Source organism: Eublepharis macularius, chromosome 4, assembly GCF_028583425.1.
Source record: "Eublepharis macularius isolate TG4126 chromosome 4, MPM_Emac_v1.0, whole genome shotgun sequence".
NCBI lineage: Eukaryota > Metazoa > Chordata > Lepidosauria > Squamata > Eublepharidae > Eublepharis > Eublepharis macularius.
The window spans coordinates 154,641,380-154,656,960 of record NC_072793.1 but is presented as its reverse complement, the minus strand read 5'-3'; the positions used below and the strand labels follow the sequence as shown (position 1 = coordinate 154,656,960).

The following is a 15,581-nucleotide window of genomic DNA, read 5'->3' as shown; positions in this document are numbered from 1 at the left end:
AAGTTGAGGAATTTTTCAGTTCTTAAACCATTTTGCTCCTTCTTCCCTCTCCCAAACTACAAAGGAAGAAAACAAAGAACTGGATCCTATGACTCCTTTCACCTAATGTTGGATCCTATGTCCCCACTAAGTTTCCCTCAAACAGAGAAAGACTTCCTTCAACAAAGACCGAGGAGTTTAAATCCTCAATCTGCTATAAAACTCACTGGGTGACTTGGGCCGGTCGCTTTCTCTAAGCCCAGCCTTCTACACAGGGTTGTTGTGAGGAAAAATGAGCAGCAGAGAATTATGTCAGCTGCCGTGAGCGCCTTGGAAAGAGGGTGGGATAAAAATGTGATTGCAAGAGATAGCTTGTTTACCTGCTGTGAGAATTTCATCATATTTCTACAAAGCTAGTGGTTGCTAAAGGGATGGGAGTAGTACCCAGTTAAAACACAAAGCCTCCTTTTCTTCTTGAGTTAAACTAAGCTGCTACCTCCACACCTCTGTGGGGCTGAGGGAACATTCCCCCCTCTCTGTTTCATTGTGCTCTCTGTCCCAAAAGTTACATGCTAGGCCCCTATGCAAATCGTCGCCTCCCTCACACTCCACCCACCAATGTGAGCATGAAAGTTAAAATGAGCACCCTCCCTTAGTCAGATGTACTTGTGTGAACATGTTTTTGTGCTGTCCCACACCCATCTAGGCTGCTGGAGCTCTGCAGCTCTACCCAGTTCAACTTTGCAGAGGCGAGCTGTGCGCAGACCTGCTCCGTAGTGCTTTTCGCTCGGAGCCACTATGGCCCTGTCTTTAAGCCTGACCAACTTCACGCTCTTCTTCACTGGCGGGCTGCTCCTCTATCATTACAGCAACTCTTTTCGATACTATTTTCGGGTTTGTTTTTTAATTGGCTGGATGTTGGGCATGTCCCTCATTGTACTTCCTATTGTGGCTCTCCGGGGAAGAAACGTGGCAAATATGAGGTAAGTAGAGCATCGCTCCTGTTTATTTACTTCCATGCTATGAACAGTTTCAACTGGAAATTTCCGCACATTAAGCTCCTATTAAAGGGGCAAGACATTTTTCTCCGGGGTGCTGGCAGGGGACTCCAGCATGGTTAATAAGTAGAATCACTGTCTGAAACCATAAAAGTTCTTCTTTCAAAAGTGAAAATCTTGCTCAAATGAAGAAGGGAAAAAGGAACACAATTTTAGGAAAACCACTCTAAGATGAAAAATATTCGTTCTATCAAATACTTGTTCCGCAAAATAGGCCACCAGAGAAGAGATCTCAAATCAGGCTGTATCTGATTTTACTTCCCTCAGAAGAGACAGAGGAGCTGCTGAAATGGAGATGCCTTAAGATTCATAGGGGAAAAGAGAGTCCCTCAACTATGTAGGGCTAAGGCTATCAAAAGGTAAAAAACCAGCACATTACTTGGAAAATATTCAGGCAACCAGAGTAATTATTTTAAAGTGGGAGTAATATAAGTGAAACAACAGTAATTGAACTGCCATGTTCTAAATCAATTGAAGTTCACATGTAATGGCTATATGGCTAGAAATATGAATTTAATAATTAAAATAAATGTTAAGATTCCCAGGACTTAGTCTGTGACTGCTGTCAAGGTGTATAAATGAAAGAGTTTACACACATGGACAGTATGGGACTACCACTCTACCCATGTAAGTCGTTCTGTTCCTCACCTTGTGCAATATAAAAAGCATCTGTTCTTGTTCCCCTACTTTAGAGTCCTTCGCTGGGTAATGTTGCCTTTGAAATACATCCTCGGCATTAAGATCAGGGTACAGGGCACTATGAACTTAAACCTGGAAGGGCCGTACGTCATAGTCGCCAATCATCAGAGCAATGTGGACTATCTTGGTATGTTGGTGACACAACTATTCATCTTTTGAGCTAGCTAGTTGACTTTCACACCACCTTTCTTATCCAAACTTACCCAAAGCAGCTCACCAAGAAGTATAAAAACATAATAAAATGTCAGTATAAGTACAACGCAGCCAATTTTTAAATAAATTTCAAAATAGTATAAAATAATTAAATACAATAGCCAGCCTTATTTCATCAATTAGTTGTTTGATCATTGAAAGCTTTCTGGAATAAAAACATTTTCAGATTCCTCTGGAAAGCTTGCAAAGGGGGTAGAGGGAACTCTTTAGTTTGGCAGTAAATGAAAAGGCTTGCCATGGGCTTCTGCCAGACATATTTCAGATTCTGCATCTTCCCATTGGAAGGCCTCACCCGATTTTGTGCTTTGGACAGGATGAAATGGTAGAAAGCCATCCTTCAGGAAACTTGAACCAAGCCCTAGCTTTAAAAGTCAAAAACAACATGAATTGAGCTCAGTAGCAGACTGGAAGTTGATAAAAAATAGTGTTACGTATTTGTTGTGGCAGGTTCCCATTGGAAGCCTGGCTAAACCGTCTTCAAGAGTAGCCCTGTGTAGAGCATATTGCATTTTTTTTGTTCATTCATAGAGTTGGAAGGGCCTAGAAACTCCCTTGCTATGAGCCAGGGCTAGTCAACCTACCTTTAACAGCCCTCTGCTGTCCCAGACCACAATCTACTACAGCCAAAAGGTGGTGCCTTGCAGCAACTGATTTATAGAGAAAATAACCCGAGATAGACACTAGTTAAAGTGGGTGCAATCAAATATGGAGTAGCAGGCTAATGTTTAATGGTAATTCAGGTGTACTGTTGTTAAGACACAAGCTTTAAATATTTCTACATAGAGAACTTCTGTATTTTGCAATAGTTTCCTACCGAAATATGATTAGTCATATCCTAAGCCATCATCCAAAGGGAAATTTAGGAAACTATGTCATCACTGTTCTCATCTAAGAACTCACCCTTACGTACAAAAACTCCTTATGGAAGAGAGCAGGGATCTTTCCTAACTCCAATAGTCCGGGCAATGCAGTGCTGAAAATAATTAAGCATAGCATAACAAATGTCCATCTAGTTCAGCAACCTGTTTCCTACAGTGGCCAACCAGGCACCCCAAAAGGACCACAAGTAGGGGCACAGAGAGGCCAAGGCCTTATTAATCTCTCTGTTACCCTTTTAGGGTTACCTAAGCTAGCAACCCCTTATTACTTACAGAGGGGAGTTCCACAAGTTAATTATGAAGTGTGTGTAAGCTACTTTGTTTTGTCTATCCGGAATCTGCTTCTCAAGTAAGAGCCTTAAGGGAGCTCTGGTTCTTCTACTTCCAGGATTTATTACATTTGTATCTAACCTTTTGTCCATGGAACTTTGGGTGGCATATATGAGTATTTCCATTTTCCCTGTATGATAATCTTGTGAGGAAGGTTACATGGAGGGAGAGCAAGTAATAATAATAATAACAGCAACAACATTCGATTTATATACCGCCCTTCAGGACAATTTAATGCCCACTCAGAGCGGTTTACAAAGTATGTTACTATTATCCCCACAATAAAACACCCTGTGAGGTGGGTGGGGCTGAGAGAGCTCCTAGAAGCTGTGACTAGCCCAAGGTCACCCAGCTGGCTTCAAGTGGAGGAGTGGGGAATCAAACCCGGCTCTCCAGATTAGAGTCCCATGCTCTTAACCACTACACCAAACTGGCTCAAGTAGCTCAAGGTCATCCAGCTAGCATCATTGCTGAGTGGGAAATTGAGCCCAGGATAGTCCAGGCTAGCCTGATCTCGCCTGATCTCAGAAGCTAAGCAGGATTGGCCCTGGTTAGTACTTGGATGGGAGGCCACCAAGGAAGTCCAGGGCCTCTGTACAGAAGGAAACCACCTCTGTTCATTTCTTGCATGGTGTGTGTGTGTGCGTGTCACCATTAGGCAGCTGTGACTTGCAGGCACTTCATGCACACACACACACACACACTGGCCCAAATTTAACTAACACTATACGCCACACTGTCTGCCGATCAGGGTACAAGTATGAGTAGCCATATGGTTTCTGCCAAAGGGGCAAATAATTGGTCCCCAAGGCTGTTTCCGATCAGGAAAATGGCATGAGAGGGTCACAATCAGGATTGGCAGCCTCCGTGCCTGATAACTGCACACACACACACACACACACACACAAAGTACTGGAAGCTCTGGTTTTTGGATTTGGAGCTGCAAGGAAAGTGAGGGGAAAGGGTACAACTGAACCCCCACTCTTTTGAATTTGTTCCTTATGTCTCTAACCCAGGGATGCTTCAGGTATTGCCCAAGCGATGTGTCCTCATTGTCACGAAAGAGATCTTCTACATGTTGACAGTGGGGGTGGTCTGCTGGCTGAGCGGCTTCATTTTCATTGACCATAAGAAGACAGCAGACACCAGCAGCAGCATGGCAGCAGTCGCAGACACCGTGGTCCGGGACAACGTGAGTCAGAAAACGTGTGCCTACAGTGCAACCACCAGCTGCCGAATCAAAGTCTTTGCCTCCCCGCACTCCGAGGCAGCCCTGGTTTGGTATTATTATACCTGAACTTTTTAAGTAGATGTGCCACGGATCAAAGCTGGCACTTTCTGCATGCAAAGCTGATGCTCTATCACTGAGCCTTGGCTCCACTCCCTATCACCAGCTTGAGCTGAAGGCATTGGGTCTTCCCCATGCATTTGTTCCTGTTTGTCATTGGAATGGAGGAAAGCTGAGATGAAATAATGTATTTCCATCAGAAATGGAGCTAGAAGACAGGATGATCATGTTGTCTTCCTGACTGGGGCCTCCTCAGAAAGCAAGCACATTACTTCAATAACAGTAGCAGGAGGGAGCTCACAGTCATCAGCGCAGCAGCAAAATGGGACCATCCAGAACAATGGGGGAGGGTTCTCTTGGAGTAAGCAATGTCTCATGCACAAAAAAAGTAAAGAAAAAAAGATCCTGCAGGGGGCGGCATGCTCTAGCTAGTTAGACAGGAGGACTGCAGCGGGCGTACAGAATGCTATTCTTCAGGCCTTTCTTCACGAACTTTGTACTGCCTAGGCAAAGTAGCTAAGTTTATTTTCTTCTCCTTCTATCCAGTTTGGTAGTTCCATAAATTAAAGACAAAAAGAAATAGTTCTTTACACAATGAGCGATTAAGGTGTGGAATTCACTGCCAGAGGATGTAGTGATAGCGACAGGAATAGGTAGCTTTAAAAGGGTTTGGCCAAGGTTATGGAGGATAGGGTCTACCAGTGGCTGGCTACTAGCCATGGTGACTAAAGGGAACCTCCCCATTCAGAGGCAGTGAACCTCTGAATACCAGTGCCAGGAGGCAGCTTTAGGGCTAAGCCTCCATGCCTTGTTGTTGGCCCTCCATAGCAACTGGTCAGCCACTGTCTGAGGCAGGATGCTGGACTAGATGGACCACTGGTCTGATCCAGCAGGGCTCTTCTTATGTTCTGAAGTTTTTGTTACTTTTAATCAGTTCAGTGTTCTTCTGACTGCAACACAGGCACTCTGCCTACAGATTCTATATATTCTGGGGCTCCTGCAATTAAAAATGGGAGGAACATCCCGCTCAGAGGTTCAGAATAAGGATGGCCCTAATATTGCTATGGAATCTTGCCAGGACAAGGGCAAAGTGCTGGCATAAGCCGTCAGTTAGGCAGATTTTCATTCAGGATAATGAGAAAGATTTCTCTTGAAAGGTGATGGTGTGTGTGTGTGTGTGAATCTGCTTACCCTCCCCCCAAGAACTGTCACTACATTTCCATAAAAGTCAGCCAAGCTGAGTATCGTCATGTCTCCCGGAGAGCAGCTTATCTAGCTGTCGTTCTCTGATGAATGTAGTACTATAGAGACCGATGCCATCAAAACACATTTCAAAACACACCACAACATTTTATTGCAGCCCCTACTTGTTGTTTCAATTTTCTCTTTTTCGTCTCCTCCAGTTGCGGGTCTGGGTGTTTCCTGAAGGCACCAAAAACTACTACTCTGCAATGCTGCCTTTCAAAAAGGGGGCCTTCGATTTGGCTGTGAAAGCCCAGGTAAGATCATCCCCCTCTCAGTCTTCCATAACAACTGTTTATTCATATCAATAAATATGTACCTGAGACCAGGGCTTTTTTCTGGGAAAAGAGGTGGTGGAACTCAGTGGGTTGCCCTCGGAGAAAATGGTCACATGGCTGCTGGCCCTGCCCCCTGATCTCCAGACAGAGGGGAGTTGAGATTGCCCTCTGCGCTGCTCGGCGGCGCAGAGGGCAATCTAAACTCCCCTCTGTCTGGAGATCAGGGGGCGTGGCCACCAGCCATGTGACCATTTTCATGAGGTTCCTGAACTCCGTTCCCCCGCGTTCCCCCTGAAAAAAAGCCCTGCCTGAGACCTTGGAGTTGCCTAGTCACAATCGTTCCAAACTGGACGTTTGGAGTGATCTATGCCATTACCATTGGTAGGGAAATGTAGTTGTAATACACTGACTAGTTTGGGTCAGTTTAACAGGAAATATTCTTTTTTTTAGGGCACTCTATCAGCAGCCTTACTATTTATTTAAACCATCTTAAACAATTCAAATCTAACACTCTGAGGCAACCATTTCAATCAGTTTTAGGATGGGGTTTGGCATGAAGATTATCTTGGCTGCCTTTGTGCTATTTCTTTAGTTTTAAAATGTTTACGCTGCTTCTCCAGGCTCCTACCCAGGGCAGTTTACAAAATAAAAAATAATAAAAGATTAAAATATATTAATTAAAATCCAGCATTAAAAACCCAGCCCAGCATAAAAACATAGACCATAAAAACAGAATACTGACAGCTTAAAATAAATTTCCAGACTCAAATAGTATTAAAAATCAACCCCTTAACTGAAAACCAGGGGAAATAGAGACATTTTGGCCTGGAGTCTAAAAGAAACCAATGTAGGTACCAGGCAAGCCTCAAAGGGAAGGGCATTCCACAAGCGAGGTCTGGTGCCACTACTGAAAAGGCCCTGTCTCTGGTTGCCATGTGCCTTGTCTCTGAAGGTGGGGGTATAGAAAGTTGGTGACCAACAAAAATAGTATCCAAGAAACCATCTAAAACCGCCACAAAATGAGAGAGCATAAAACCTCCTACAACACCAGCAATCAGAATAATGCCAGTCAGTGATCAATATGAACTTTACAAAGAGTTATAATTGTGTGGTGCAGGTGAGAAGGTAGGATGGTATAGCCTGATCTCATCAGATATCAGAAGGTAAGCGGATTGGCCCAGATCAGTATTTGGATAGAAGACCACCAAAGACGACTGAGGTTGCTCTGTAGAGGAAGGCACTGGCAAAACCACCTCTGCTCATCTCTTGCCTTGAAACCCCCTTGATGGGGTTGCTAGAAATCAGTTGTGACTTGACAGCATACTCATACATATAAATGTGATTTTCTATGGCAGGTTCCAGTTGTTCCTGTGGTGATGTCCTCATACCAACATTTCTTCAACAAGAAGATCAAAAAATTCACATCAGGTAAGCATGAGAGAGGACTGGAATGGGAATGAGTGTGCGAGGTGCTGACTTGGCTTGTGAAATAAAAGATTCCCAGTGCCAGGCATCCCAAGCCTACATTAAATAAGCAGTCCTTTTTTCCACCTGTCACTCAGGCTGCTTAGCCCACCCACTGAATCAGATATTTTCTGATTCAGAAACCGATAAAAAGCTAAGGGGAAAGCATGAGATGCTGGTCTTTGTTGGATCGGTCCTCTGGTCCGTGTAGTCCAACATGCAGTTTCCCACAATGTTCGTCTAGAAACTCCAGGCAAGCAACAAGCAGGGGCACAAAGGCCAAAGCCTTTCTCTGTTGTTGCCCCCAGTAACTAGCATTTGGAAGTATGCTGCCTTTGTACTAGGAAGCTCCTTTTAGTCCTCTTGACTAATGGCCATTATTGATCTATCCTCTATGAACCTGCCTAAGCTTCTTTCAATAAGAACCAGAGAGAAGGGGGTTGTGGGTTGAAAGGGGAAGGATTATGCATTCTCCTATACTTCATTTATCCTATAGAAACAATGCAAATTCTTTTATTCATGCCCCTGGGACAGAAGATCCCATGTAGTCAGTGTACCATCTAATTTGGCTAGGGTTCACTCGTTTCAGCCCAGAGATGTTGTTCTTGCTCTGGTACCTCATCCCTAATCCCAAAGAAAGCTGACAAACAGCTCCTTCTCTCAGTGCCAACCTTATCTCCGTCTCCGTGCTCATTTGACCATTCCTGAAGGCCTTTGCTACCTGTAAGTTCTTCCATGACACATTCTTACCTCTGTCTGAGCAACCAATCAACACTCTCTGTGTGAGTTTCGGTCTCCCTTCCGTAACTGTACTACTTCCTACCCTGAGGCAGCATACACACATCATTGGGGATTCTGGTGTCATTGTGCTACATCAAACAGTTTAAAATTGAACTATCACTGTGTGGACAAGACAATCCCTTTCCAAATGGCTGCTATAGCATATTCACCCTCTTTCTTTCTTCCCAAGCCAGGTTCTCTTACTGCAAATTGATGTTTTAGTTTTGTGACTAGAACAAGAAGAGAACCCCCTTTGGCAAGCACCAACAAGTGAAAGAAAAGATTAATTACCAGCAGCTCTAGCCTTTCTTTTGGCTACCAAGGCCGTTTTCACACAGCCATGCGCCTGGAAGATTGTGTGAAACTCACGGCATAAAAGCATCTTCCTTGCGCGATTTCCCGGCACGATCCCGTTTAATGGCCTTTTGTCTGACATCATCAGGCCATTAAAGGGGATCGTGCCGGGAGATCATGCTAGGAAGACGCTTCATGCCATTAGTTTGTGCAATCTCCCAGGGCGCGTGTGAAAATGGTCCAGGTGGTATGAATGCCTGCCATCACTTCCTTATGGCAGGCTGAACTTACATATTACATGCACTACAAAACATGTCGCTGTTGTTTTTTTAAAGTGAATCTGCCTTATCGTAAATCAGTCAAGTGGTCTCACTAATGAGGCTCAGTAGCGTAAATACAGTAGGGGTGATAGGGGGGACACCTGCCCTGCACAGAGGACACCTGTACAGTGGACATCAGAAATCATATAACATACAAATATATTCCACACATTGTTGCTACATATTAAAATACCATCAGATTTTGTAACTTTTTCAGTTTTAAACATTTTCAAGGTTGTTGAAAAGTCAAATACCAGGTTGCTGGGAGGATTAGTGAGGGCAGCAGGCCTGGAAGCATTTTTGCAGCTTTTTTATTGCCTCTTTGCCAGTAGCCTAATCCTCTACTGCAGCACAGTCAGCCACTGAAGGCTGCTTCTGAGGAAGGAAAAGATGGGATGTGTGACTTAATTAGTTGTTGCCAATTGGACAGCAGTAATCAGCAGGTTTTTCACACAACACCTTCTGAGATGATTCATTGTAGGGCAGCAGAAGCCTGGGCAATGCAGCAGTATACTTAAAGGATCACATCTGTTCCTAAATTGGCCCATATACCAATCACTCCTCACAGGGACCAGTGCGGAAAGAGCTCCATACCATTTCACCTATTATATATCTCAGAGCCAAGCTACAAGTGACGCCTGACACAGGTTGGACGCTTGTCAGCTTCCCTCAAGTTTTGATGGGTAATGTAGGCATCCTGGTGTTGCAGCTGTAATGGAGAGCCAAGCTGTAAAACCAGGACGCCTACATTTCCCATCAAAACTTGAAGGAAGCTGACAAGTGTCCAACCTGTGTAAGGCGTCACTTGTAGCTTGGCTCTCAGATGTGTCCAGGGTCTGAGGTTCAGCCCCCAGACTTGCCAGGAGGAGGGGATGGGATACAGCTGGGGGACAGCTGCCCAGCCATCCCAGCAGACACCCAGGGCCAGAACCTGCCTACACAGGAGGGAGGGAAAGAAGCACCCAAGCCTCAGAGGGTTAGAAGAGGCAGGTGGAGGCCACCTAGTCCCACCCTCCAGTGGGAGTCTAGGACACCAGGCAGGGAGAGTGGGGTCAACCCAGAGGGGGCCAGAACAGAGGGAGAGGGCAAAGGCAGTGGGGACAGGCACACAGCAACTATCCAAATAGAAACCTTACCAGCCAGGGAGGAGAAGCAGCCACAGCAGCTCAGAGCCATGCCCCAGCCTGCAGCCCAGCTAGAAGACAATAGCCTGAGTCAGGGGAGGCCAGGAACAAAGCAACTCCAGGTGGAGCTGCCTGAGGCACTCTGTGGGAGAAGGTGGGCAGCCAGCCAAGGAGACACAGCTGTGCCTGCCTCCAGCAGTCAGCTCAGCCAGAGAGGCTGGGCAGCTAGCCAACAAGACACAGGTGGGCTTGCCCAGTGCTTCCATCCAAACAAGCACAGGTGCAGCTGCCTAGGCCAGCCAGAGCTGTGGTTAGAGGGCAGGAGGAGGGCATGGTTGACAGGTGGAGCAGGGAAAGGCTGAAGGGATAAAAGGGAAGTCCACCCACAGGGTGGGGTAGGTTGTGTTGGAGGAGGTTGGAGGGTGGATGGGGAAAATGAGCAAGTAAGGAAAGAAGGCAGCTAAGGAGGCAAAGGAGGAAGATGGACACAGGAGCAGAGCTAGGTTGAGTGGGCTTGCTGGTGACTTGAGAAGGTGTATGGGTGATGTGTACCTCCCCTCCTCCCACAAAGCAGGACCCTGCATGATCCCTAGTGGCGTCTTGGTGCCAAAGCTGGGTACCCCGGCGCCCAACGCAGCAACACCCGGGAGAAAACCTGGACAAGCTGTAGTGGCTGGAATGTTGGGACTAGGAATGGGGAGATGTGGGTTTAAATCACCATTCTGTCATGAAGCTTTACTAGGTGTCCTTTGACCAGTCATCTCTCTTAGCCTAAACTACCTTACAGAGTTCTTATGAAAATTAAATGTAGGAGGGAAGAACCACACATGCCACCCTAAACTCCTTGGAGATACAGAGAACTGGAAACCTGCCCTGGGTATAGAAATGGTTAGTTACTGCACTAATCTGGCACCAGCTCTCCAGGACTTCAGACCCTTTCACTGGAAATATGACTGCAACTGGGTCTTCTTTAATTCTGCTTAAAAGCTATAGCCCATCTAAGATAGTGGGAAGGGAATCCTACTTGTCAGGGAGAATCTATTTTTCATACAAATGTATGGACTAGGCTCTATATAACAGTTCCTTTGTTTCTGGGTTCCTCTTCTCCAGGGGAAGTGACAATCAGGATCCTACCGCCAATGAAGACAGAAGGACTTGTTTCAGCTGATGTCCCAGAACTTACAGAGCGTGTGTGGGAATCCATGCTGTCCTCCTTCCATGAGATATCGGGAGGCAAAGAGAAACAAACTTGAATCACCAAAGAAGCCACCTGTTGCCAAGGAACTTAAAAATACCTCATACACACTTTGACCCACAAAATCATGTTTAATAATAAAAGGTATCAATGTTTGCTCAGAAGCCAGAGGTTTAAAAACAGCATGGGTTAAGATCTGCACATGAAATTTTACTTGCCACAAGACAATAGAAGATTAAGAGGGTGCCAGGAGAAGACAGTCAGGACAGGAAGGAGCCGTGGCTGCGTGGTAGAGCATTCCCTTGGCATGCAGAAAGTCCCAGGTTCAGTCCCTGGCATCTCCAGGTAAAAGGATCAGGCAGTAGGTTATGTGACAGACCTCTCCTTGAGACCCTGGAGAGCTGTTGCCAGTCTGAATAGACAAGAATAAACTTGGTGGACCAAAGGTCTGATTTAGTGTAAGGCGGCTTCATGTGTGTTCATGTGTCTCTTTGCCCATCTTAATTGTGTTCAAAAAAGGAATAGATAAAGGACAAAAACAGTAAGCTGGTATCTTACAGTTTGAAAAAACTTTTTTAAAGATAAGGGCGGGGGGAGTGCTATGGTCTTTATAAGAGTGTCCCAGTCATGAGCTCCCATGGAATTCCTTTGTTTGTGCCACTCACCACATAAGAAATAAACAGCCTCTCTCTGCGGCTTAGACAGCAAACACATCGGTTTTGATCTGTGAAAAACTGGAGGGCAGGCCGCCACTGCTGCCACCCAGACTTCTGTTGCCTTTCCTGTACGAGAAGACAGCATTGTGAGGCGAGCACCTGTTGCCATAACAACCGACTCCAGCAAAGAAGCGCCAAGGACAGCTTGGTCTGGGCCAGAGTGATTCTGCTTGGAGGAAACCTTCCCAGCCTCATTGTGAGGCAAGACAGATGTCTCCTATGCCATCCGTGAAAGCTGGACCCAAGGCCTGTGCCCTTCATTTTGCCCTAGAGTGCTCAGCCTTCCTGGACCCAGGTAAACAAGGCTCAAGTAGAACCATCTAGTTTGCTATCCCCTTCCCCCCATCTGTTCCTATTGGATCCCTTCCAGATCACCCCAATGCGTGCAGCATTAACCCCTTTCCACCGTTCCTTTAGATCTGTTAGGTTCATATCGGTGGCAACTCATGGCCCAGGTAATGGCATGGGGGTGAGGATATTCCATTGCCTATACTTGAAACTGTGCTAATGGATCCCTTTCTTATTTTGCTGTTCCTCTTGTGGGCTCATTCCAGGGACATCTGATAATTGGATCCAGCATACTATATGGATCCTTGGCCTCATCCAGCAAGGCAGTTCTAATGCCTAGTGTGCGTGCACACATCCATGTGTACACAGACATTTTAGATCTTGAAATATGGGCTCTGCTGCAAGAACCTCCAACTTTCCCCTTTCTTATATTTTCTGCAACCTCTGGACTTTCTTCTTTATATTATTTTCTGAGCTTTAAAATAAACTATTTCTTTTTGATATGTCGATATGTCAATTTCCTAAAAAAAATGTGTTCTTGTGGCTGCAGATGGATCCATGAAATAAATGGGGTAATAGCTAGTGAAGACCGAGGGCCTAACTGGATGTTACATTGTTCTCATGTCCTTTTTGTGCCCCCCCCCTCCAGTCCTGTCAAAACCAGACATCTTCTGGGAGTTCTCTCCTTGGAACTTAATTCCCAGGTGCCTAATTTGGATCAGAACCGCTATGTATGCCATTTTCCTGACTTGAAACAGTCCCAGAGAGCTAATATTTGCCTCATTTGAGAGATTTATGTGTATTGATCCAGAGGAGTTAGCCATGTTAGTCTGTAGTAGCAAAATCAAAGAGTCCAGTAGCACCTTTAAGACTAACCAATTTTATTGTAGCATAAGCTTTCGAGAATCACGTTCTCTTCGTCAGATGCATGGATGGCAGAAGGAAACTGGTCAGATATAGAGGAGGAGAGGAGGGGAAGGAGGAGAGGGGGGATGTAAACAACTCCTTTGATGTGGAGATGCAGACAGCTCCTTTTGGTGTGGGGATCAGTTTGCTTGTGTAAAGATTCAAAGGAGTTTGCCGTGTTAGTCTGTAGTAGCAAAATCAAAAAGAGTTCAGCAGCACTGCAGCACAAGCCCTCGATAACCACAGTCCTCCCCGCCAGATGCATCTGACAAAGAGAACCGTGGTCCTCAAAAGCCCACGCCAGGTGCCACTGGACTCCCCCTGACCCCGCCTCTGTAAAGGAAATCAGTTACCTGTGATAATGAGATAACCATTCATAGTCCCTATTCAGTCCCAGCTTGACAGAGTCAAATTTGCATATGAATTCCAATTCAGCAGCCTCCCGTTGGATTTTGGTTTTGAAAGGTTTCTGTTGAACTACAACGACCTTTAAGTCTTTGATGGAATGTCCTGGTAGATTGAAGTGTTCTCCCACTGGTTTCTGGATGTTGCCATTTCTAATGCCAGATTTGTGCCCATTTATTCTTTTGTGTATTAATGGGATACACGTGAGCATAAGTTTCCCCAGTGGGTCAAATGGTGGATCTCCTGTGGCTGTTTCCAGTCAGGAGAACAATACGTGGAGGAGCTCCCCTCTTCCTACACACTACAGTCCCAATCCAAATGGGGCCCTCGCAAGCCTGCAAATGATGTTCCAAGCATAGAACTCACAGCACATGTCTGGTCACCATTAGGCTCTCAGAAGACTTGCATCCTGACCCTATACGTATTCATTGGGAAGTAAGACACGCTGAATTCAGAGGGATTAACTACGTAGACCTATGCATTGTTACTCCACATTAAGACCAATGGGCTTAGACTTGGAATAATTCTGCATAGATTGCACTATAAGTGCTTTTTCTTACCAGACTAAGATGGGATTTCTCACCAGTTAGAAAAGGCTCTGGCATTACATGGATGATTGTTTCCCTCAAAGGTTCTTTAGTCCAACATGCACTTCCCATTTAGTACTCCAGTCTTTTCATTTAAAAACAAAGTTAAATTAAATGCTAGATAAATGAAACCATGAAATTAAATTATACATGAAATTAAAGCTTTTTGGGTCTAACATTTTGGAGATAGCTCTGTTAGGCATGCAAACAACCTATAGCTCCAATGTAATTTTTAAAAACCCAGGCTGAATAATGTATTTGTGAGGTTTTGCTTAAATAAGGGAATCTGTGAGCCAAGCTACAAGTGACGCCTGACACGAGGAGAACTTGTGTCAGTTTCCTGCAAGTTTTGACAGAAAGTGTAGGCGTCCTGTCTGGTTTGTAGCTTGGCTCTAAGAGTTTATCTGGTAGGGCTGATGAAAGTTGTTGTTCGGTGATCGCATCCTTGCTTGGCAGGGAGGTGGACAGTCCCTGCAGTGAGTGGCTCTGCCCGCATTCCAGAACCCAGACGCCTGAGCTGGGGAGCCGGGAGGGCTGCACGGCGGCGTCCTCTCTCAGACGGGGGGGGGGGAGGTCTGTCTCACCTGCAGGCAGCACAGCCCAGCAGCCCATTCTGGGAGAACCCTCGAGCTGCAAGAGGGCCATCGGGGTGAGTGGCGAGCAGAGAAGCAATCAGTGAATCACTTCCATCAGCCCCACCCAGATCAACTCTTAGAGCCAAGCTACAAGCCAGACAGGACACCTACACTTCCCGTCAAAACTTGCGGGAAACTGACACGTGTCAGGCGTCACTTGTAGCTTGGCTCAGAGTTTCTAGTCCTCACTGATATGAAAGTGTACTTGACATAACAGGTGCATTCTTTTATGACCTAAAGGAGCAGGCTGCCCAATTCATGGCATTGGGTTCCTTCCTTATGGTAGCTAGATATATAGCTAGACATTTACATGCTGAGCCAGCAGATGGTAAGCTTTATTCAGAGGGTTCCAATGCAAAGAAAGGCAGTGCACACTTACCCAACTTTTGGGCAGAAACTTATATCCTGGGCTTGGAATACACTTTAGTTTTCAGGTTATATATAAAAATTACTTGCAAGAAACCACAATTAACTCTAAGAATAATGATTGGAAACTACTTTGGACTGCTCAGCATTCCCTCCAATAAGACATGAACACTCACTGACTTGAAATGCAGCTACAGTTCCAAAACGGAGAGAAACATATTTCCCCAACAGCAGCAACTTCAGGTTTTTCCCAGGAAATGTCCAGTTTCATACCTGATAATTTCACACCTCTGGACAAGATAGATTTTGCAAGAACAGCTGGAATAATCTTTCTTCAGGAAGCAGCTGGATCTGGACCACTTTGTTGCAACCTCTAACTTAAAGCAAACTCTGCTTCTAACCATGCAATACTCCTTTGTGTGCATCCTGTCAGCCTTTCAGCAAGTGAGAGGGAAAACTTCTGAGTAGGCTTGATATCAAATATATGGCAAAGGGACGAATCCAAGGCCTCAGTCATCCAGTAATGGGACTGAAAA

The 15,581-nt window shown here is 45.4% G+C and overlaps 1 protein-coding gene across 1 annotated transcript; it reads left to right on the top strand.

Moving 5' to 3' along the window:
- The first annotated feature begins 698 nt into the window (after positions 1–698).
- LOC129328518 (1-acyl-sn-glycerol-3-phosphate acyltransferase alpha-like) lies at positions 699–12,647 on the top strand. The gene is made up of 6 exons (XM_054977633.1): positions 699–962; positions 1,730–1,863; positions 4,174–4,349; positions 5,849–5,944; positions 7,321–7,393; positions 11,058–12,647. Exons 1-6 carry the CDS (start codon positions 778–780, stop codon positions 11,198–11,200), a joined length of 807 nt encoding a protein of 268 aa, XP_054833608.1. The 5' UTR covers positions 699–777; the 3' UTR covers positions 11,201–12,647.
- Positions 12,648–15,581: the final 2,934 nt, after the last annotated feature.